This window comes from Dermacentor variabilis, chromosome 9 (assembly GCF_050947875.1).
Source record: "Dermacentor variabilis isolate Ectoservices chromosome 9, ASM5094787v1, whole genome shotgun sequence".
NCBI classification, from domain to species: Eukaryota; Metazoa; Arthropoda; class Arachnida; order Ixodida; family Ixodidae; genus Dermacentor; species Dermacentor variabilis.
This window is the reverse complement of record NC_134576.1, coordinates 106,293,951-106,318,464: the sequence shown is the minus strand read 5'-3', so window position 1 is coordinate 106,318,464 and position 24,514 is coordinate 106,293,951. Positions and strand designations below refer to the sequence as shown.

At 44.3% G+C, this 24,514-nt stretch overlaps 1 protein-coding gene across 1 annotated transcript in view; it reads left to right on the top strand.

The window, feature by feature from the left end:
• Window positions 1–3,097: 3,097 nt before the first annotated feature.
• LOC142558481 (uncharacterized) overlaps window positions 3,098–24,514 on the top strand; it is a 35,616-nt gene continuing 14,199 nt past the window's right edge. The window contains exons 1-4 of the mRNA XM_075670613.1: window positions 3,098–3,106; window positions 4,596–4,766; window positions 7,767–7,910; window positions 12,477–12,605. Of these exons, the coding sequence (XP_075526728.1) occupies window positions 3,098–3,106; window positions 4,596–4,766; window positions 7,767–7,910; window positions 12,477–12,605 (453 nt within the window). The remainder of the gene's footprint in view (window positions 3,107–4,595; window positions 4,767–7,766; window positions 7,911–12,476; window positions 12,606–24,514) is intronic.

Genomic DNA, 24,514 nt, shown 5'->3' with positions numbered 1-24,514 from the left:
ACTTACAAGTGGCGTGTCTCTGAATGATCTACTTAATCTCGTCAAAGCACAACAGCAGAACGATGGAAAGAAGTTTCAGTGGTAGTGAGGGAGATAAGGTCTTCCTCGTCATCATCAGCATACTTCCATGTCCACTGGTAGACGAAAGCCTCTTCCGGCGATTCCCAATTAAACCCTGTCTTGCGCTAGCCGATTCCAACCTTGCACCTGCAGCCTTCCCAATTTCATCACCCCACCAAATTTCCTGCCGTCCTCGACTGCACCTTCACTCCCCTTGGCACGCATTCTCTAACTCTAATGGTCCACAGGTTGCCTACCCTAAGTATTACACGGCCTTCCCACCTTCATTTCTTTCTCGTAATGTCAGGCAGAATATCAGCTATCCCCGTGCGCTCTCTGATCCCCACCGCTCTCTTCCCGTCTCTTATCGTCACGCCTAACATTTTTCATTTGCACCGCTCTTTGCGAGGTCATTAACTTGTTGTCAAGCTTATTAACCTCCAAGATTTTGCCCCCTATGTTAGCACCGGTAGAAGGCAATGACTGTAACTGTTGTTTTCAGCGGCAGTGGTAAGCTGCCAGTCAGGATATAGTAATTCCTGCCGCACGCGCTTCAACCCCATTTTTATTCGTCTGTAAATTTCCTTCTTATGATCAGCGTCCACAGTGAGTAACTGGCGTAGAGAAACATACTCCTGCACAGATTCTAGAGGCTGACTGCCGAACACGAATTGTTGTTCTCTTGTTGTGCTATTGAACATTACCTGCGTCTTCTGCTTGAGGTAACAAGGTGAAGGAGTACAAATCTGCATGAAGTTTGCGAATCACACGATGCAACTTTTTCACGCATACGCGAAACATGAACATCTAACAAAAAGCGTTTCGGCGACATTATTTATAAACAGGTGTCAAACAAGAGTATCGGTCACGTGCGGCCATATTATCATATGGAACGCAGAATTCTTATCGTTTTATCGGTTGCATTTTAATGTCGCCAGTTTCTCAGTTAAACATGCAAGAGGCCGTGTCTCGTATTATCTTTGAGTTCCGGCTATGTTTGCTTTTATTTTAGCATGTCGATTTAAGCACACGGTATGTACAGCGTAGACAACGTTTCTTTTTTTTTCCCCCTTCATCAAGATAAGATGTCATACTCTATAGTTCACTCTAATTCCCAGGGAACCCGCGTAGTGACAAAAAGAACGAATACATGGCAACGAACGTGAAGACTACGCCATTTAACTGGTCAGAACTTCGTTCAAACAAAACTCCACCGATGCAATAACATTTTCAGCGTTCCGGTTTATTTCTAAGATCCCCTCCAACAACGTTGCAACAATTGGCAGCATCCTAGTTAGTTCAAGTTTTTACCTGTGGACCGCTGAAAGCCTTAAATCAAATATGTTCGACTAGTTATGCGATAAAAATGGTAAATATACTCGTTTGAACAAAGAATGAAGCAGTTAATTTGAAAGCAGTAGCGAGCTGCACTTAGCAAGATGCTTTAGAGCGCAACATATATTGTGAATATATATTCCTAAGTTTATATGCTGCCAGGTTGAGGAATTAGTTTTATTTCTCTACGAAAACACTCGCAATTTGTTTCATTTTTGTTTTACAACAAAACGAATACCGGTAAGGCAATGCTATCCGGGCAAATCTTTTACTGCTGCCAAAAGCGTAACTTTCGTTCGCAGATACAAAAGATTGTCCCATGACTTAGCTTTAAGCAGGTTTTCTGCTCTTGAAAAAAATAGGGCTAGCTGCACTGATGTTCCTTTCACTGCTTGAGCTTGTGGCTGCCATGCGAAAAATGTGTTTGTCAACTGAGCATAGTATAGGGAACTTTTTTGTGTGTCTGTGAGCTTTCTACTAATCATGCAGGTGTCCCATCTCTTCAATGCCATCTAAATGCAAATATATATGACTGGTATTTATGTTGTTCCGATTCTACGACGCATTGTCGCTCTTGAAGTCAGTCGTTCAAAGGCACATATTGCCGGCTAATGGACATCCTCTTGAAGAAAAGCTGAGTCGCTGTCAAATTCATCACGCCACCTGGACTCAAACATCCTGTCGGTCGTCTCTCGTCTTAAAGCGACACTAAAGGCAAATACTGAGTCAACATGGACTGTTTGAATACCATTGCAGAAACCTCGCAACGCTTGTTTCGTGCAAAGACTTAGTTTACGAGAAAATTGCATCTGAAGGGTCCGTATGCCTTTTTCAAAATTCCAATCTCCCGCCACCCAACCGGGAGAGTGGTGACGTTGCATCCGTCAACGCCACCCTTTGCTGCCGTCGATGAGTAAAACCCCGCCCGCCAGACGGCGCCACCGAGCCAAGACAGAGTCTCTGATTATGGGAATTCATCGGCGGATTTTTTTTCTTTCTTCCTTTCTTTTCTTTTTTTTAACAGGTAGGACTTTAAGCAATAAAATAGCAAGAGCTTGGTGGCGCAACCCAATACCCCATACCAAAGGGGACGCTCATAGCACCATACATCCAGAGTGGTGGATTCGCCGCTGCAGCTGCTTTTTGCTCAAATGGCGTAGGCCGTACGGGCATCCCGCGTCATCACATGGAAGTTGAATTCTCTGCTGCTTGTGGTTTGTGCGCTTCACGAGCCTGAAAAAAAAAAAACAGCACAGCACTACGCCACAACAAAAATAGTGAAACGCGAAAGCGTGGACGGCGCGGAGTCGAGCGAAAATGAAAACTTTCGACCGCGCGCATCGTTGTCAAGGGTAATTTCAATTAGTTCGTTTTCCCCCCAAAAAATGACATAGAACTGGACAAGTAGCATATTATTTCGTCCAATAATACAATCCAATGATGTTTTTTGCAACGAGTGGTTGAGTACTGGTGACAAAATTTAGCTGAGCAGAGCTTTCGTCATCGGGCAAGTGTTCCAACGTCCCGGGGGAGTCTCTAACCATGTCCGGCATTTACCTCGATTCCTCGATTAATAAGACTTCGTTCGCGATAATATTGACGCCTCAGAGATTCTCCAGCACTAATCTATCACTTTAGCTTGGCCTAATACTTGCCTTTGGTGTCCCTTTAAGCTCACCTCAAGAAATTTGGTATCTTAACAATGAGGAAGGTACGCTACACAAGAGTTTCCCAGTGTCGCGAAGACAAAAACACTGGGGCGTTTCTGGGCTGCTGGTGTCCACTGGTGCTGTTTTTGCCAGAGACCTAGGGACGCCGCCAGCGTACTGGCGGCGTCCCTAGGTCTCTGGCCCCACCGGGTCCCTAGGTCTCTAGCACCACCGGGTCCCTAGGTCTCTGGCAACACCGGGTCCCTAGGTCACCGGGGTTGTTCGACGTAGCGTGCTGCTTCTGTGCTGTGGCCTGCCTACCCCTTCTACAAGTCAGCAAGCGCGACACTGTAAATTCGGCAACTTTTTATAGTCGACAACTTTGTGCAGTTGTAAGTACCGTATAATCGGGCCTATTACGGGCCAGGCCGTCCATGCCCGGCCCGAGTCCGGTGTGGGCCTGCGTCAAAACTTGCTGGCATTTTGCTCCATTTCTCCCATCTGTACTGCCATCCCTCTTGACAGAGTTGTCAAGCGACCTTTAGCTTAACAAGTGTTTATTATTAATATTATTATTATTATTATTATTATTATTATTATTATTATTATTATTATTATTATTATTATTATTCACATGCGCTAAACGCCCTTAGGGCATTACATAGGGGGGGGGGGGTTAACAACATATTTCAAACACAATTTGGGGGAAAGGCAACATAGAACACCGTAGTATAAATCACCGAATACAACAAGAAAAAAAAAAGAGAAATAAAAAGAAAGAAATGCATACATAATGAAAAAAAGAAACTCTCGGTACAAAATTCTGTTTTTACTCGACATGCGTACTTAAACTGCGCTTCAAATGACTTAAAGATGAGTCATGTTCACGTATAGAAGCAATTTCTTTTGGCAGCTTGTTCCGGTGATAAATAGCACGAAAGAGTGGTGCGCCCAATCGGTATCGATTTGTTTCCGTCCTGGGTGCTAATTCCGACGGCTGTTCTGGGCCACTTTCACCGGTGGCGTAGACCACCCTTCCGTTCACCGATGCGGGCAATTAAACGCTGTCGCGGCGGTTATTTCATTACGTGCTTCTATGTTTAGTGTATGGTCAATTTTCAGTCTTTTCTGTCGCTGCTGTCACTGTTGTGCTTTTGTCACTGCCTGTCTTCCTTCAGTGTCTATGTCGTGCATCATCATCATCATCATCATCATCATCATCATCATCATCATCATCATCAACAACAACAACAACAACAACAACAGCATCATCATCATCATCATCATTTATCAACCCTTAAGAACCCTTGACAGAGCCTTACAGAAGGGGGGGGGGGGACAGTATTGAAATAACGTATAATGGAGCGAATGCTATTCAACAATGAACGAACTACGTTACAAGTACAGAGCGCACAAAAAAAAAGGGATACAGTAAAGAGCAGTGGAAAACAAAAGGATGGGATGGAGCAAGTAATTAGGAATAAGCTAACAATGCAAGAGGTCGTGCATGATCTCGCTATTTCGTCCTGTTTTTCTTTCTTGTTTTTTCAGTCCGATGCAGTCGATCTGATAGGCAACGTCGTCGATCCGAAAGTCACCTTCACCGTGACGATAAGCCTGCGGCTCGACATCTTCCGAGGAGTCAGTCTGGCGGCTCTAGGCTCGCGACGCGTTCTCCGTGCATCCAGAGCCCAGGGGCACAGAGCTGTCTTCTTCAATACCGTGAGTGCTAATCAAACAGTTGCTTTAGGGGCAGTATTACCGTCACGTATTAATACGGACCAGTCGGGTTGGCAACGCTGCTCTGAAGATTTTTCGTCTTGCGTGAAAGCAGGACTGTTAGGCCCACCTGCGTGCGGGTTTTCACCTTTCTACAAAGCCTCGCGCACTGTCCACAGTTATTCTGTTCTGATATGTGCAAACAACTACTACTACTACCACTATTATTATTATTATTATTATTATTATTATTATTATTATTATTATTATTATTATTATTATTATTATTACGTGTAAATAGGTTGCTAAAGTTAAGAAGTGTCACTTTTTACAAGAGATGAACCTTTTTCAGGTGCTAAAAATGCCGAACATGCGCTCACTGTTTGTTCAAACAGTGGTGCTGAAACACTTCTGGACGGATACCTTTAAAGTCCCCACTGTGCCTTGCCGTCCATTACGGCGTGCACCTGCTTTTTCAGTTCCTCGCACACGTACCAGATTTGGCAGATATACTCGAGCCTTTTATGTTCCAGATATATTCAATGCACTTCCTTCTGAAATTTCTTCCTGTAAGTCTGTACGCTACATTCGCAAAAAATTTAGGGGCATTGCACACGGAATGATTATAGGTGTCAGATTTTTATTTTTCCTGTCATTCTTGAAACATGTCTTAGCTCTCTGGTCGTTTCTTCGCTTTTTTTTTGTTTTCTTTGTTGTTTTTTCGTGATTCTCTCTTTTTTTTTTGCTTTGTGCTTTATCACTCGCTACCTTAGTTTTCAATGTCTTTTTATTTTTATTTCTTGCAAAAGAAATAAAAGTCAGTTTCTGGCTGAGTCTTGTTACTGACTGCCGGGTTTCGCGTGACAAGCCACTGTGATGGCTTAGGCGAACCCGATTTCTGTACTTATACTCGCAGATTTGGTAATAAATTATTATTATTATTATTATTATTATTATTATTATTATTATTATTAGTAGTAGTAGTAGTAGTAGTAGTAGTAGTAGTAGTAGTAGTAGTAGTAGTAGCAGTAGTAGTAGTAGTAGTAGTAGTAGTAGTAGTAGTAGTAGTAGTAGTAGTATTTACACTCAGACCTTAGTTCCTGGGCAAGGTAAATAAGTGATTGATTCTGTATCATTACTAAAGGACGGCCGCGCAGTGCCTTGATATTCCACGTTGTTTTCTAACACTACTCGAGAAGCCTTTTGATAAGTTTAGACGTCGAGTGCCTGCATATATATATATTAGCTGTACATTTTGTTGACCGAAACCTATGCTCGCCTCCTGGTCTTTGCGATTGTATTCATACGATAGCAGAGGCTGACCGACTTCAGTTGCCCCTCACGTACGTGCTACTTGTTGGGTAAAGGATTAGTTAACCTATGGCTAAATCGCTATCGAGTCCGCGATAGTGATATTGCGAAGGTCGCAGCAATGAAGTAACCTTAAATGTCTTCCTAACGTCTCCATTTTTCTCCGAACATATTAAAAGCGAATATCTCTCTTTGGAGGTCGTGAGCGGGGTTTGGAGGTCTTGGGCGCGGTTACCTCTCCTTGCCTAAGAGTGTAAGCACCGCCTGAGGGCTGCAGAATATTATCCGCTCCCAACACCGCCGCACTCTCCCGCTTTGGTGCCTGCGGGAGAGGGCTCCGTCTTTGAGAGAGCAAGAGGGGGGCAGCAGCCTTCCACGCCTTCGCTTGCACCGCTGGAGAAAGCACTCGTACAGCGAATGAGCTTACGTAGTCATTACACTACAGCTGCAGATGTGCTCGGAACGGGCTGTGTTCTCTACTGAATCACGCGGAGAAACAGCGAACGTCAACTAAACGTCCTGACTGCGTCACATATCTGCGCCTTTGAGCGCATCATTCCAAAAAAATAAAAATAAAATAAAGCTGGAATAGCATTCCACAAGCTTCGGCATGCGCTGTGCCGTTCACTTCGCCATTCGCTTCACCAGCCCTTCATTGTTCATACATAGGGATATATATATATATATATATATATATATATATATATATATATATATATATATATATATATATATATATATATATATATATATATATATATATATTACACTCTAAGGAATGTTAAACAGAGCGTATGGCAGCCACTTAGCAGACTTTTAATTCACGCACACTGTAATAATTGAGGTGGGTATTCCGCTCACGAAAAACCAGAATGCGTAATCAACAAATTTTAACGAATGTGCATTACAAGTTTTTAACTTACTTACAGCAGATGCTGTAATTTACATGTTGTAGCTTTTGAATTAGCTGGGACGCATTCGCTCCCAATGGGCTCGCAGGATGATACCAGTTTCGAGATATCTAATTCCAAAGTGTGCGACTATATACATTGGTGTTCCACTAACTGTTGGGGCACAATGCGTAAAGCGATATTTCCCCAAAAGGGCAAAAAAAAAAGTATCTTAAGCAGAAAAGTACAGAGGCACATATCTCTAAACCGGTGCCATCCTCAGAATTCGTTCCACGTCAGTAATCCCTGCAAACTAAACCGGCAACAAGTCATACCTTCTCAGATGCGCTGAAACGTAATTTGTTAATTAAACTGAATTTGGTAAATTTATTTATCATTACATTAAAAATTTTATTTCTCGTGGAAGTTATGTCTGCCTCTGAGTAATTTAGTACATTGGTTTCAGTTGTGCAATTTCATGTTGTCCAAAAACAGACCTCCATATATATATATATATATATATATATATATATATATATATATATATATATATGACAGTGTACTCTGTACTCTGACAGGTTGGTCCACCAGCCGAAAACCATAAGTAAACGCGTCTTCCGAAAGGTTCGTCGTCTCTTTCCTGCATATGTTACGTAGGGTCCTGCGTGCTGAACTTCGAAGAAACCCCCTATATATATAGATATATATATATATATATATATATATATATATATATATATATATATTCGTAATACCCACAACGCCGCCACTACACCTGTTCGTTGGCGGCCTTCTCTTGCAGAACTGCCAACAGCAGCTGTTCGGGCGTGACCCGACAGGCTCATCGGTACTGGACGTTCGTAATGGCAGCTGTGTATTCGCCTGGGGCGCAAGCCAAATAGACGAGGTCATCACGTTCGACACGCCAAAGACCGTGCGACAAAAGGTGAGCAGCTGGGACGCCACGTCGTGGTTCACGCGATCTGGTTGCATGGCGGGACCAATAAGTGTACCTTTACAACTCCACTGATAGCACCACTTCTTGCCTTCGCGCAGAAAATATTCATTCGCGTCCACATTCCTGGGAATGCGGGCCTAAATTAGACGCGGGTGAATACAATTCTTTGTCGAACACGTATCGAATGCGAACAGTAAGTAGCGAACGTGGAATCGAATGCTGAATAGTCAACCACAGATGCGCCTGCGCATTTACAAAAGGAACATTTTCTCCGTAATCAGGCTCCGCGCCTTTACCAACTAGTCCTAAAAGCAACTTAGCTTGAGGAAAAACAATCATCTTTAAAGACAAGCTTACTAAATGTCAATAAAAACTGTGGCAACAGCCTTTCAACATCTTTAAAGCCTGACTACAAAAAAGCTCTCCAAGAATTAATGGCTTCTGCGTGCAATGGAGCTTTACAAAAACCATAGATAAATAGTTAGCGAAAAGAGATCAGAAGTAGTGGGAAAATAAAATAAAAGAAGCTTCTGAAGGAATGGTGTGCCGTAAGCATATGTAGAAGGGCCAATTGCAAGGAAAGTATCAATGCCAGTAGTGTAAACAGTAAAAATGCTACATGAGTTAGTCTCCGAAAACACTAAGTAACATACTACGAGCAAAACTCGCAGGGTGTCTTACAGGCTTCCATCGCGAACACGTAGACTAATCTGGCATTATTCCTTCAAAAATGGTTGCCGTTGTTTTTCTTCTGGAAATTTCCTATATTTTGTTGAGCAGACGGAGAACAGTATCAACACTTTCACAACCGGGGCTGGGGCATATTTGGTTGCTTCTAAATATCTAGAAATCCCTGATAATTCCTTTTTGAATACGAATAAGAATAGTAGCGTAATATCCGATTCGTAATTGAAAAGGAATAAAAGCAAATATTCGCCCACTATTAACTTAAGGTACCATGTACACATGCAGTAACAAACGCACTTATGGCTGCACGCTGGTAGCAGCAGCCAACTGCTAGAACATCTTTTTCGCGTTTAGCGGCACAATTTTTGAAAAGCAGAAATAACGACGGCGGCAAACGCAGGGCGTTGCAAACTACTAAAGGTGATGTTTTAGAATGCGATGCATAAATTGGGGGGGAGGGGGGGCATTCGAGCTTGCGTAACTATATAGGCATTTCCTGATATAGTCAATACGTTTGCACTACTCAGCTAATCGATGGGAACAGAAAAAGTTCACCAGCGTGGGCAAGGTGAGTGCTAACAAAACACCGCGACATGGTCTTATCGTCGCATCTCGTAGCCTGTTTGCTTAAACATCTTGGCCCATGTTAGCCGGGGCACACGATGTATGTACGACGAAGACCGAAGTTCACCGGAAGATGGAAGCCTCAACCTATGGCCAGTCGTCGAACAAGAAAAACGCCACCGAGGATAACGTTCAGACAACGTGCTTTGTCTTCGTGAGGACAAGTCCCATTGTAGAAACGTTGTTTCCAGCGACAATCCTCCTTCGACTACTGCTGATCACTTCGATATGCCAGGTAATTCTATTAGCACAAATTAGCCTCTGACAAGCTTGGAACAAGCTTTCGGGATAGCAACGCTGTAGAAGTGCTATATCTTCAGTGGAGAGAAGCAACCGCCGGGAAGCTATAACATATCAGTAATCTTGCCTTTACCTCGAACTGTCTCTAAGCCTCACTAACCCTGGCCTTCTCCATTAGCAAGGTGGTGCAGGTCTGCTCCAGGTCGACTTCCGTGAGTATCGGCGCAGTTCCGGCGCAAGCTGTCCGCCGCGGAAAGCGAGTCGTCCTGAAAGGTTGGCCGAGGCGACTTGTCAAGTTTTTTGGCTTGACGGTGATTGCAGCTGTCCGCCCGAGTTTTATACATCCAATGTCTAGTTCGCTATGGCGGAGCTATTTCACAGGAGCATCCGTCCGTAAATTTCACGCGTCCGATATAGAAAATAACGCGCTTTTTCCGAGTTCCCTACATTCGGGTATGACTATACTGGCAGGGCCAGTATGGGCGACGTTAAAGGGAATCTATCGTCGTGTGAGCGCGTATCTACAACACAAAAAAAAAGTCGCAAAAAAGAGAGGCTGCTTCGTTTCCACGCAGACAAAAAAGAAACGCCAAACAGTAAGAAAATTCACTTCAAAGCTTCGTAAAATAATTCGTGCACACAGCGCACTCGGACAGTGCGACCCACCATGCACCTTGGATCTGTGGCCTTGACAGCTGCAGGTGGTGGTTCCACACTATTTGTTCAGGGGCGTTAGTTATTTGCTCTACGCTCTGCTTTCGCGCGTGCAGAGGTCCCAGCGAAAGGGAATGAAAGCAGAGCTCTTGCTCCATGTTATCTAGGATCGCTAATGCTGTCGTAACATTTGTTTTCTTGCGCAGTAGTGAAATAATAGCGTTGGTTATAATTCCAATGCATTGTACATATTATAGCAAAGCGTCGTATGCAGTTCACTGGCTCTGCCCGTACAAGCCATTCTAGAGTACCTTCAAGATAGGGCAGGTGTTATCTTTTATTCTCTTATTCTTTTTCCTGCCAAGCAAATTCACATTTAGAACGTCCAGTTCGGTATTTCGGTAATAATTATCAGGGTAAAAACTAATGAACAAACATTTGGGGTAATAATAATAATAATAATAATAATAATAATAATAATAATAATAATAATAATAATAATAATAATAATAATAATAATAATCCTTTTTTATGTCCACTGCAGGACGAAGGCCTCTGCCAGTGGTCTCCAATTAGCCCTGTCTTACACTAGCTGATTCCAACTTCCGCCTTCTAATTTCCTGATTTCACCACCCCACATAATTTTCTGCAATCCTCGATGACACTTCAACTTCCTTGGCAACAATAGTGTTACTCTAATAGTCCACCGGTTATCCATCCTATGCATTACATGGCCTGGCCAGTTCATTTTTGTTCTGAACGTCAAATGCATATTGGCTATCCCCGTTTGCTCTCGAATCGACAACGTCTCTTAACGTTACCCCAAGGATTTTTCGTTCCCTCGTTCTTTACGTGGTCCTTAACTTGTTCTCGACCTTCTTTGTCAACCTCTAAGTTTCTGCTCCATATGTTAGCATTGGCAGAATGCAATAATTATACATTTTTCAATAACAGGCATAAATGTCCAGTAATCATTTGGTAATTTCTGCCGTATGCGTTTCGAACCATATATATTACCCGCCGTGGTTGCTCAGTGGCTATGGTGTTGGGCTGCTGAGCACGAGGTCGCGGGATCGAATCCCGGTCACGGCGGCCGCATTTCGATGGAGGCGAAAACACCCGTGTACTTAGATTTAGGTGCACGTTAAAGAACCCCAGGCGGTCAAAATTTCCGGAGTCCTCCACTACGGCGTGCCTCATAATCGGAAAGTAGTTTTGGCACGCAAAACCCCATAATTTATTTTAGCCCTTTTTTGTTCTTCTATAAAATTCCTTCTCATAATCAGGGTCTCCTGTGAGTAATTGAAACAGACATATTCATTGCTGCACAGACTGAAGAGGCTGACTAGCAGTCATGATTCATTCTTCGCTTGCCAGGCTATCGAACATTAGCTTTGTCTTCTGGATAATAATCTTCAACCCCAATCTTACACTTCCTCGGTGAAGGTACTCAATCTTTTGTTGTAATTCGTCCCTGGTTTTGCTGAAGAGGACAATGCCATCTGCAAACCGAAGGTTGTTGAGATATTCGCCGTTGATCCTCACTCCTAAGCTTTCCCAGTATGATAGCTTGAGCACTTCTTCTAAGCATGCAAAGAATAGCAGTAGAGAGATTGTGTCTGCTTGCCCGACCTCTTGCTTGATAGGCAATTTTCTGCTTTTCTTGTGAAAAACCAAGGTAGCTTTGGAATATTTGTGGATATTTCCCCAAGGTATTCAGGCATTCTCATGTATTCTTTGATTACTCTATGCTTCCATGACTGCTGGTGGCTCTACTGAATCAAATGCTTTTTCTTAATCTATGAAAGTCATATAGAGAGGCTGAATGCACACCGCAGCTTCCTCAGTTACCTGACTGACGACATGGACGTGGTTCATTGTAGAATATCTCTTCCTGAAGCCTTAGCTCCTCAAGAATACGAGTTTCCTGAAGCTCATATGCACCCATAAATATGGGACAGAAACTACCGCATTACTGGGTGAGAATGCTTGCCGAGAGTTCTAGTGTTCTGAGGGGCAGTTTCCTCTGTTTTAGCGAGAGGACTCACAATGGTGTAATAAGAAGTCAGGCTGCAGAAAAATACCACCCTCCCACACAAAATTGACTCTGGGGAGTTGAAAGATCGTCAGATCGCTCAACAAAAATTCCTGTCGCTATAAAAAGTTTTCTGCTCGTGTTTGAGATAAGCTTCGGGCGTGAGGAAATCGGCATGTCAACAGAATATTTAATGTAGAGCCGATATTTTGTGTAAGTAATTTTCATGGTTGATCAGGATGTTCTTTTTTTATATAAGCACCGACTGGGGAGGATCGTTGCAACGGCATGACTCATCTGACTCCTGCGCGCAGATGGTGGCCACCTACCAGCGCCTCGGTTACGGCAAGACAGACAAGCACGTCATTGGCTGGACCGTGTACAACGTGACGCTGGGCATGGCACCACAGCAATGCAACGGAACCGCGAACCGTATCGAACAGGTCCGCAAAGTGGTAGATGAAAACAAGTGAACCGGGTGCGTCGAATTCACCGGCCTGCCAGCCGAGTCGACGCAAATTACAACGTCGATGAAGTCTGAAAGGACATATGTTGAAAGTGGACAGGGTTTTCCCTATGCTGCGACTTACCTTTTGAATGAACTGCGATTCGATCTCCCTTTATGTACCTATCACATGAAGGAAATGTGTCCTCTTCGTCTGCAGAGATATATTTCAAATAGGTGGTGTATTCCCCATCTAGGAGCGTATCCTTAAAATCTGCCACCCTCTGTTGTCTCTAGGGCACCTTGGGACTCTTTCCTAAAACAGGTTGTGTTTACCCCTCCGCCGGAGCGTTATGCACTCATTATGAAAAAGCCCAGCAACACATCGACGCCAAAGACTAGCGTTAATTTTGCTTACGCTCCGCGCTTTACACGGCTTAATAACACTGATTACGGATAAAAATAGGATGGCAAGGTTGTTGAGGAAATGAAATAACTTGTATTTCTTCTCATTGCAAATAATAACTGTCTGCCGCAAGCTGAAATGAAAATGAACTGTCGCACTAATTATTTAGCTGAGAGGCAGCATTATCAGCCATTCTGATGTAGCGACCAAATGTGAAAGGCACTCCATGACACAGTCGGCAGGGCTCAGTTCCCCCGGTTCGGGATGGTCAAGGTGGAATGCAGAGTCTCAGGAAAGGGTCCCGTGTGTGTGTGTGTGTGTAGTGATTTTTAGAAGAAAGGAAGAGAGAAGTGCAGTGCCGTAACTGTCTCTCAAAGGAGGACACCTCAACAGCACTGCACAGGGTAAGGGGAGTGGGGAGAAAAGGATCAGAAAGAGAAGGAAAGAAAGCGGCAAAAAAAAAAGGACAAGGTTGAAGAAGGAGCGATGCGGGGCTTATAGCCGCGCTCTCAGCTGCGTTTCGCAGCAAAAGTCAAGGAGGGCAGCAAGCACTCTTTTGACGATAGAGGCGTGCGCTGCGGGAAACAGAAGGGCTCCCTCCGTGTCGCAAGGCAGACCCACGCGACGATACGAGGCACAAAGCGCAGTGCGCTCAACATCAAAGGATGGGCAATGCAACAGGAGGTGCTCGAGAGTCTCTTCTTCGCCGCATTCCACACATGCGGGGCTGCCAGTTCCGTGCAGTCTGTGCAATAAAGGGTCCCGTCGGTGCAGACAGCTGTGCCGGAAACCTGGCATAATCCTCGTGGATCGTGTAATATCTCACGCGAGGGCGTACAAAGATGTTCAGGAAAAAGCATGAGATATGAATGCGGCTGCACTACACGATCCATAAATTGTGCTGTTTGCATATTGAATAGTCACTGTGGAACAGTTCTGTCTAACTTTTTTTTAATTCACGTGTACGATTTCAAAGTACTCTCATAGTTCATCAACTTGCACGGTGACTGTCACAGAAACAATAAACTTAATGATCGTTAGTGTCATGATGTTGCCTCATGCATGAGATAGCTTAAAATTTCAAGCCGGAATTTTTATTTGTAAATATATTAAACGTTGACTGTTCATTTCTCGACCTTTAGAAAGCACTGAAGACGCAAATGAAAGCTGCGATCAGTGAAACATGCATCGGAGGCGGCTGTTAAAACTGAATATATTGAGCTATGGGGCTATACTTGGCATAACCACGATATAATTATTAGGTATGCCGTAGTATGTAGACTGGTTCTGACCGCCTGCTGTTTCTCAACATGCACGAAACAGTGAACAGTGAAATTGAATGAAATCTGGCAAATACCTCCTTTACACTTTATAAATTGCGCAAATTAAGTAGGATTCTTAAAAATCCTACCCTAATTAACTGGATTTAGATTACTTTAATACACGTAAAGAATTCGTTACTTTAAAGCATCACAACTCTAATGACCTTTCCGTTATCTCTGGCGTTCCCCAGCGCTAGGTTGTTGGGCCTCTAGTCTTTCTGCTGCACATAAATGATCTTGTAAATGATCTCCCTGTTAAAATTAAATTATAAGCAGACGACTGTATCTTGTACTCAGAAATAGATAGTCCATTGGATAAAATACTACTAAATGACGCATTTCAAAACGTTGTTGCTTGTTGTGACGATTGGCAGATGTCGGTAAATTTTGAGAAAACTGCTTTTATGTGCATTACTCACAAAAAGAATAAGTTTGCTTTCAATTACTCAGCTAAAGATATTTTTCTATCTGAGGTAACAGAACAAAAGTACCTTAGCCTGTGGATAACTAGCAACCTCAAATGGAATCGGCACATTGATGAAGTAACCACTAATGCCTGTCGTAAGTTATTTTTTCTTAGAAGAGCAATTAAACAGTCCACATGTACCGTTCGCTTATTAGCGCACAAAAACAATTATACGCCCCGTAATAGATTATGCAGCTATTATCTGGAATCCGTTTACGCAAATTGACGTAAAAGAAGCTTACAAAACTTTTACAAAGCTTTTAAAGCAAGCCAACTTGCCTACAATAACAGAGCGCAATCGAGTTTCCCCATCTAAAATTCTTATACCATCTCATAAATGGACATTACATTATTAACATCTCCGATAAATTACATTTCTTCTTTGATATTCCACAAGGCAGAGACATGAGCAAACTATTAAACCATTCCGTGTAAGAAATAATTGTTTTAAATATTCCTTTTTTCCCAGGACTGTGATTGAATGTTATAACTTGACTAATATCCAAGCTACTCAGCCTTCGTTGTCTTCATTTGCTGACAACCTCTCTTGAATGGGTTAGAAAGCTCAATTATGACCTTCTTCATTACCTGTCTGTTTCTCTGCTGTTTATTATACAAAACCGATATTGTTTGTACAAGCAATGTACTACGTCTTACTTCACTTTTTCTTGCTTGCGTTTGTACAGTGATATACTGCACTTCCACCCTGCTAAAATCCCTTTGGGGATTGCCGTATCTGTAAATAAAAATAAATGAATGTAATGCTAATTTTCACAGTGTACGTGGATCCGAGGTTGTAGCGCCTTTTCACTGTCGGAGCTTCAAGTTTAATTACAACCTGTCACCGAATCGCGCGCTTCAGATAATTTAGTTACTGCTTGCCAGTCGCGTTGCATAATTAGTAATTTAGCTACCTTCTTCAAAGTAAAAAATTAGAAATTCCTGCGTTGATGTTTGCTGACATCTTCATTTACCATGTTATTTTATGCGCTTAGGATGCCGATTTTCATTGGCTGATCTATAGTCTTTTGCTATCGCTCGTACTGTTGCCGTATTGCTTCTTTTAACCGGTTTCTGTTCCCTACGTAAATGTATTGAAATTGTATTGAAATTGTCAGTGTGCTGAGCGTGTAAAGTATTTGGGCAGATCTTTTCTGGATTTGCTGATTATTTTGCTCTGCATTTTTCACGCGATCTGTTGTAGTTTCTGATGTTTTTGATGTCAAAAGTTGCAGTCAAGCAGGACTGCCCTGCTCCACACCTGGGCGACATTTTTCTTTGGAAGCTGAAGCCCGTTTATTCATACGAGCGTATGTATTTCTATGTTCGCGAACAAATACGGTATTCAATTTCTCAGTAGCACCACATTTACTTGAACGCTTTTTCTACATAAACCAGTAAATACTTATTCTATTTTGTAAATTGTTTGATGGCATGCAGAGCGAATATACTACGCGTTCGGAAGATCGACTTTTCCTCTTCGACCAGCCTCTGTATTGCATGTTGCCACTTTTTTTTGCTTCTTTTGTAAATATTTGACCAGTGCTTGTATCTGTATGCCCACCCTGCGAAAATCCCATCCTGGGATTGCAGTATCACTAAATAAATAAATAAATAGAAAGCGATGCGCAAAGGCAAAGCCCGCACATTGGCTCGAGAAAAAGCGCGCATATCTTGCCAGTATGAGTTGGCACCACGCTCGTTCAGTCGCCACATTGGGCGACGGTAAAAAAAAACGATATAAATCGGGGTCCATGAGCATTTCTGCACTTTGTGTAGCAAGAGCTGCAGTGTCGATAAATAGTAGTATAGCATCGATCTAGAATTATATGACCTTTTATGAAAAAGTACAAACAATAAAACCAGCCACATATAGGTCTTTCTTTAAAAAAAAATTGAAACACTGCGAATGCCACGCGTCGAACGCTGTGCATCGCCTTATTTGCGCTAGTGTGTGCGTGTGTTTCTTTTGTGCGTCTACGCACGTCCTTGCATTTATTCAGAACCAAATTGCGTATCACTAAAGTTTTCATTGATAGTGGCCTATGCACGTACGCGCTGCCACTGGCGTTTAGCGCTAATAATTTCATGCTTTACTCATGCTTTCTTGTAATGTAGGTATACGCGCTATGACAGGGTACCAACAAGTACACGTATTTATACTAGGAGTAGTCGTTTCGGGATGCTTGATATGTAAAAGCCATATAAGCCGAGAAAAGCACCTAAATGTCTTAGTTTGGTTGTATGTCCACAAACAGATTAGCACAAACTTCTTCCATACGTTTATGCTAAACGTTCTCAAGCCATCTCCTGGCGATGTTTTAAAGGTGTTTTATGAAGATGTAAGCAGAAAACATCTTAACAAGACGTCTCCTAGCCGTATTTTCCAGAACGTATTATAGGCGTGCACAAAAATGTGTCTTGTAGTCGTCCTAAATACTTCTAGCCGTTTTCGTTCATTTTCGCTGTTACAAGACGTGTTCAAAACATCTTGTATTCAGTGGGCTTGTTGCGGCAGCTATAGTATCTCTCTGCATGGCCTGTATGACATACTTCCCATGGTGAAAGCAGTAGGTTGTTTTACAGCGAAGCTGTGTATCGCTAGCCGGTTCGACCGACCGCGCGTTTGTCGCTAGTCTGTGCGGCGAAAACTCCTGCAGCGCAACCGCATGCGCATGCGTGAAAGAAATAAAGAAAGAGAGGGGCGCGATTATTCATCACCCCCTAGATAGCTTAATGCCTGTTTACTCCGATTCATGAAGTGACGCTACCTGGTCCAATGTTTCTCTTGACAAGGCTGGCGTGATGAAAGCGAGGACATCAAAATCACTGTTGCCTACTTAGTAGCATCCCCAATATATTATATGGCAGTCGGGCCAGGTAACACGATGTCATGGATCGGAGTGAAAAGGCCTTATTCCCAGTGCCACACGCTAAGCTCAATAGAGCTCAAGCGGTGACTCTGAGATTGTTGCAAACAGGAACTTATCCAAGTCCAAACTTTATTAACAAGATATATCCTGAAAGAGAGATACCAATCAATTGCGAGAAGTGTAATGGCATCATTACTCTGGATCACATGCTTTGGCAGTGTCCTGTGACTTTCACAGACTGTGACAAGGAGAGAGACTGGTGGCAGCGAGTCCTACACAGTGGAGGTCTTTTCGATCAAGTACAGGCCGTCCAGAAGGCCCATGATACGGCGGTAAGGTTAAACCTTACTGTCCCGACGTGGGAGCCGCCTGCGTCAACCTGAGGGTTGATCTTCAGGACATTAAATAAAGTTCATCATACCATACCATCTAGGTAGCCTTGTGTTAGCTGCGCCAGTAGTGAGTGCTGCGCCAGTGCTTTCCGTCGCAGTTGAGCGCGCGCGCAGCAGTTTCTCTCCGGCTCCAAAATGGGTAGGCCACGCGTTATACGTACTCCTTAGGAGCAGGGAGCTTTCAATGAGCAACGCTGCGAGCAGAACTGAGCACGAGCTAGTCTACGCCATGCCGATGCTGCAGCCCGGGCACAAGAACAGGCTCTTGCAGCCGAGCGTAAGCAGTAACTACGTACCGAGGATCCGGCTGCGTAGCTACCAGGCCGTCGTTTAATGAACCATTGGGATGAACCTGGTGATAAATAGCGGGGCCGCACGTTTAAGTTTCGCTGGTTAAACATCTGCACAGAGTGCTTGGGCGGTGATTTTTTTTTCTGCGCGGACTATATGCTATTACCGACTGTATGGTATACTTGTTCCGGCAACTGTTGTGGCCTTTTTTTTTCTGCACGGACTATATTGTATGGCAAACTTTGCGGTATAGTTGTTGCGGCAACGGTAGTGGCCTGCTTTCTCTTTGCACGAACTGTATGGTATGGCCGACTGTATGGTATACTTGTCGCGGCTACTATTGTGGCGTAATTTATTTCCGCACGGGCTGTGTGGTATTGCCGACTATATGGTACACGAGTCGCTGCAACTGTAGTGGGTTGCTTTCTTTCTGCACAGACTGTATGGTATGGGACACTTGTCACGGGAACTGTAGTGGACCGTTTTCTTTCTGCAAGGTCTGTATGGTATGCCCAACTGGGTAGTGTGCTTGTTACGGCATCTATTGTGGCCTACTTTCTTTCTGCACTTAATGTACGGTGCGGGACACTTGTCACGGGAACTGTAGTGGGCCGTTTTCTTTCTCCAAGGTCTGTGTGGCATGCCCAACTGGGTAGTGTGCTTGTTACGGCATCTATTGTGGCTTACTTTCTTTCTGCGCTGAATGTATGGTATGACTGACTGTATGGCTTGCTATCTCTCTGCACAGACTGTATGGCACTGCCGACTGTATGGTATACTTGTTGCGCCAACTATAGTGTCATACTTTTTATCTGCACGGTGTGTGTGGTATACTGGCTGCGGCAACTGTAGTTGCCTGCTTTCTTTCTACACAGACTCTATGGTATGGCCGTCTGTATGGTGTACTTGTTGCGACAACTGTAGTGGACTGTTTTCATTCTCCAAGGACAACATAGTATTATATTAGATATGTAACCATAAAAACACACAAACGAAACAGGGAGGGAGCAACTTGACAACTGCCACCGCGAGGGGCACACATTAATAATAATAATAATAATAATAATAATAATAATAATAATAATAATAATTCGTAGTATAGATGGATGGATGGATGGATGGATGGATGGATGGATGGATGGATGGATGGATGGATGCAAAACTTTAATAAAGGTCCTGAGGCACGCGACTCAGCGCGCTGCGGGCCGCTCCCACGTTGGGACAGTCAGACCATGCCCTACCGCCGCATCGTGGGCCCTCAGGACAGCCCATAGTTGCGCCCTGGCATCGGGGCTCTTGATAGTGGAGAGCCACTTGTCCTCATTGATTTGTTCTGTGCCTCGTAACGAGGGGCAACGCCAGAGCATACGGTCTAGGCTAGCGATGTCATTGCAGTGCCTGCAAAAACTAGTGGCATAGGTGTGGTGATAAAGCATGTGGAATAAAGCCGGGCTGGGATACGAGCCTGTTTGTAATAATCTGAGAGTCAATGCCTGCGCTCTATTTAACTTCTTGTGTGGAAGGGGAAAGTCTCTCCTGCCGAGATAGAAGTGCTGCGCAATTTCATTGTATGTGGTCGGTTGATCTCTGTTCTCCACCACTGCGGGCAGGCGTTGGAGTTCTCCATGGTCACGGAAAGCGAGACCTCGCGCCTTGGAGTGGGCCAGCTCGTTGAGGTTTGTGGGGCCTCCCATGATGGATCCCATGTGAGCGGGGAACCACGTGAGAGTGCGGGTGGTGATGCTTTTGCCGTCGAGGATGCGACAGGCTTCCTTACACACAGCGCCAACGCTGAAGGCGCGGATGGCTGCCCTGGAGTCGCTGAAGATATTGGCATGTTTGTCGTCCAGGAGGGCTAAGGCAATGGCCACTTGCTCGGCCGCACGCGACGACGTGCTTCGCACCGAAGCGGTGTTAACGGTCGAACCCCTGTGGTTGATCGACACTACCGTGAAATTGTTGCTGTTGCCATACTGGGCCGCGTCAACGAAGCAGCTGCCGCCAGGGAGTTCTGTGGCGCGGCGTAGGAGCGCCACCGCCCTGGCCTTCCTTCTTTCGATAACAGCATTGTATTACATTAAGTAAAGCACAACGCCAGAGGGATGGGAGATCTCCAGCTCGGATGAGGCGACCCACAGGGCCGCCAAACTCCAGGCGAGCCGTCGAGCTCACGCCATAGGAGTCCTAGAACAGGGGCACCGACAAGCTAGAAGACCGCTCGTCTTATCTTGCACATCTACTAACAAATTCACGGATGAGCGTTTAGAAAAAGTTTATTTCAACAAAAGACGATCCGAACACTGAGTCACAATCACAGCACAATTCGACCAGGACGATAACATATACAAAAAAAAATGAAGCATTGTATACACGGCACGTTTTCAAAGCAGTGTCCGAGTCCTCACTCACTAACATATAATCACAGACTCACGGAAAGGCACAGTTACACATAAACTAATTGTCACATGTATAAAATGACATTCCATATATACAGTGTACACAATGGCTGTGTACAATTATTCTGTGACGGAGACACGTTACTCAATTTCTAAGCGACGTGCATGAGTTGCGTATATACAGAAATTATCATGTATACGAGAGCACACACACACAGCAACTGTTGGCACCTACATTCTACGAAAGATCACGGCATTGCTACTGGGGATAGGGTCATGTGCTAGTCATTAGACAGAGACGTGCACAAAGCACAAGTTTTTAATAAAGGTTCTAGCAACCTAGAAGACTTCGCCTCAGAAATAATTTTATTTGTCCCGATTATAGCACGAAGGTTTGGTGTGCACAAATGTCTATAAATATAGAAAGCGGGGGAAAAATTGCATGGAAGGACTCTACTGCTTAACACACAATTTGTTGTTGTCGTTGTTGCCTCAAAACATGGCTCGTACCCACGAGGGGGATCGGCACGCAAAGCTGCAATGCGCAGCACAATTTGCGATCGCTCCGCCATCTGTAGCCAGTGCGGAACATCGGAAGAGAAGGTGCATGACCTCCGAGATCACACTTACTGGCAGCAGACGCTTGCAATGCGCGCTATCTCGGAGGCCATGAAAAATTCCTACGAAGGCTTCATTCTCGCTTAGCAATACATTTTCTTGGGAGTCTAGGCTCCTCCTCGTTTCTTTCGCGCTATCGCGTTTTCGTTCATCGCGTTTGCCCAACCCAAATGACTCCACATAGAAAATCAGGGGAACTTTGCTGGGTACTCGTGTATTATTCACCAAAGTACCACGGAGGACGACGCAACTGGCTGCCCTCATTTAACCGCCGCTTAAGCTTCCCTCTCAACGTGATCATGGCACCCGATCACAGTCTGTCGCAACGAAGCGTCAGTTTATAGTCGTCAGTGATTGGTCCGTGTCACTGAGGAGCACGTGCCAGTAGGTTGACTGCTTGGCAGAGCGGCTCTGCAGGTGCCATATGGTCGTAGGCGACGGGAAAAGTACGATACATGAAATTAAAACGCTTTGCGTATGAGCTGATCAGTCACGAATGGCTGAATTATAACCTTCAAATTACTATTTTACAATAAGTCTATTCACAGTGACAACGTGACAGTATTCATTGGTCTGCCGCCCACGTCGCATAGTGCAGCTTCACTAAGGGAAAACGCAGCAAAAGCTCGTCCTCCTCTATAGGCGGGGTTCCTGTCAGGGCATGCCAGTCAGAAGATGATGATTTGACGCGTAGAGGTGGAATCGCTCTCGACAGTCATCTTGTTTATGCATCCTTGTCTCCCGCGGGTACCCAGCATCTCCACCAATGTGTTGCGTTGCAGATGTCGCATATAAGGATGTAGTTACAGTATATGCACGAGAGACAACGATGCATAAGTAAGATGGCTGTCGAGAGCGATTCTACCTCTACACCTCAAATCGTCTTCTTCTGAGTAGCGCCACACTTGGTTGCGCCGTAACAATATTGTCACAGAACACCTATAGGCTGTAATACTTGAGGAAGGGGAACTGTACCTTCCGCAATGCAACGGAAACAAGGGCAGCATTGGTGTCGTGAACTAACGTGTGCGACCTATCCACGAGAAATCCACGGAACCCTAGACATTAGCAGCTTGGCTGTAAATTAGTCGTCTCGCGCCCTATGACCATGCGTGTGACCCAACGCTATGCGCCGCTGCTGCCTTCTGTCGTCTTCAGGCCTCTGTACCTGTAGTTTTGTCGTATTCAGAGCGCAAGATATTACGAATTAAGCATCACGCTCAGCGATCCCGAGAAAAAAGAATCCGGCAGATCCCACGCCCTGTGGGAATCGTTGTTATGCAAAGCAGTGTGCGGGAAGCCTACCAAGTTAACGAAACGATCATGAGAGTACCAAGACGTAGACGGTTGTTTCATGACCTACATGACACGCATGTTCTGACATTCATGTCATTACCTATAGGTTATGTTCGTCATTCACTCATGTCATTAATATGCAAATTTTGGCACATACCAAGACATAGGCGGCCGTTTCATGACCTACATGACACGCATGTCATGATATTCATGTCATGACTTATAATTTATGTTCGTCAAACTCTCTTGTCACAGTATGCCAAATTTGGTGCCTACCAAGTTAGCGAAACAACCATGAAAACACCAAAGACGTAGGCGGCTGCTTCATTACCTACGTGACACATATCACGATATTCATGTCATGACCGATCATTTATGGTCGTCATACACTCTTGTCATACTATGCCACTTTTAGTACATAGGAAATCAACGAAACGACTATGAGAGCACCAAAACGTAGGCGGCTAGATAGATGCTGTCAAAATGGCAAATGCCAAGCATTTCTTGGCATTTAAAAAATTGGCACAGATGTCGGATGTTTGCATATCCGAGCCCCTTGTACATCAAACACAGCGAAGCTCTGATCGAGTTCTCGCAGGCTTTAAAGTCCTATGGTGTCGTTTAAATTCTGTTTGCTGTAGTTTTCAGTATGAATTTTACATAGATAATGACTGCTTGATAAATGCGCAAAAGTGCGAAACTGGACACCACGCAAGAACGAGACACACAGACAAATCAAGAGCACAATATCAACTTGTTTATTGCGACGCAGGGCGTTACAAAATATAGCATTACAAGACAGCACCAATGTCCTGTTTCCCAATTTTGCGCATTTAGCAATCAGTCATTAAAATGAACCATAGAGCCCCTCAAGAAACTCTAATTTTGCATGGGTATGTGTGAATTAAAATTATGCTGCCTGCTGCTGACCTCTTTTTCGGCATTCGTACCTTTCTTCTTTTCACTACGCGGTAAAATAGAAGGTACGTACGCTGATTTGGGGCACATGAACAAATAATTGAATTAAATCCAGGTTCTTCACTATGACCGACCTTACTTCTATATTACCCATTCTGACCGACGTAGGTTTTTGCATTCGTCACAGGCTCTACCGATGTCTGCATCAGGATGTGTGTTGTCACCGAGGCCCGGATCGTACGGCCACTTCGTGGCTCCGAAGCAGTCTGTTCCTGGTTATTTGATTGGTATTTGATATCGACTACGCCACCGCACGTCACCGTAGGCTTTTGCCACCGTCGGTCTTCGTCGTCGCAATGGCTTCTGACAGAATAGTACAACGTTTTCTCTTCCGAGTCGTGGGTTTAGGAGTCGTGCTGGCTCTCTAGCCATGGTGGTGAGGCCAGTTACCGGTAGCCATTGATGCCCTTTGTGTGGGCCGCAATTGCATGCCCAGAACGGAAGAGGCTCCCTCGGAAGGGAAGGCATCTTGAAGCCTCTTCTCTTCGCAGCTGAAAGCCCCCGTAATTTGGGCATTCCAAGTCACCGCACGTTATTGCATGGAACGGATCGTATAACCAACAACTGCATACGTGAATACCTAAAGTAAGGAAAGCAAGAATACATGAAGCAAGAAATCGCCCCGTTCAAGAGCGCCCTCTACGTATGAAGTTGCCTTCAATAACAAAACAAAAGTTCCTGCAGTAGGAACTTACTGTTCATTCGTTGCATACGGAAGTTCCCAAGGGACGAAATCAATGTTCATTTGTTGCATCAAATCTCCCTCAATTATCTACCTGCGAAGCGTTTAACGCACATGAAATGCGGCTGATGCCATAGTCGGCAGCTTTGTGGTTACCGAGCGTAATGGCGCCACCGTATATGGGATG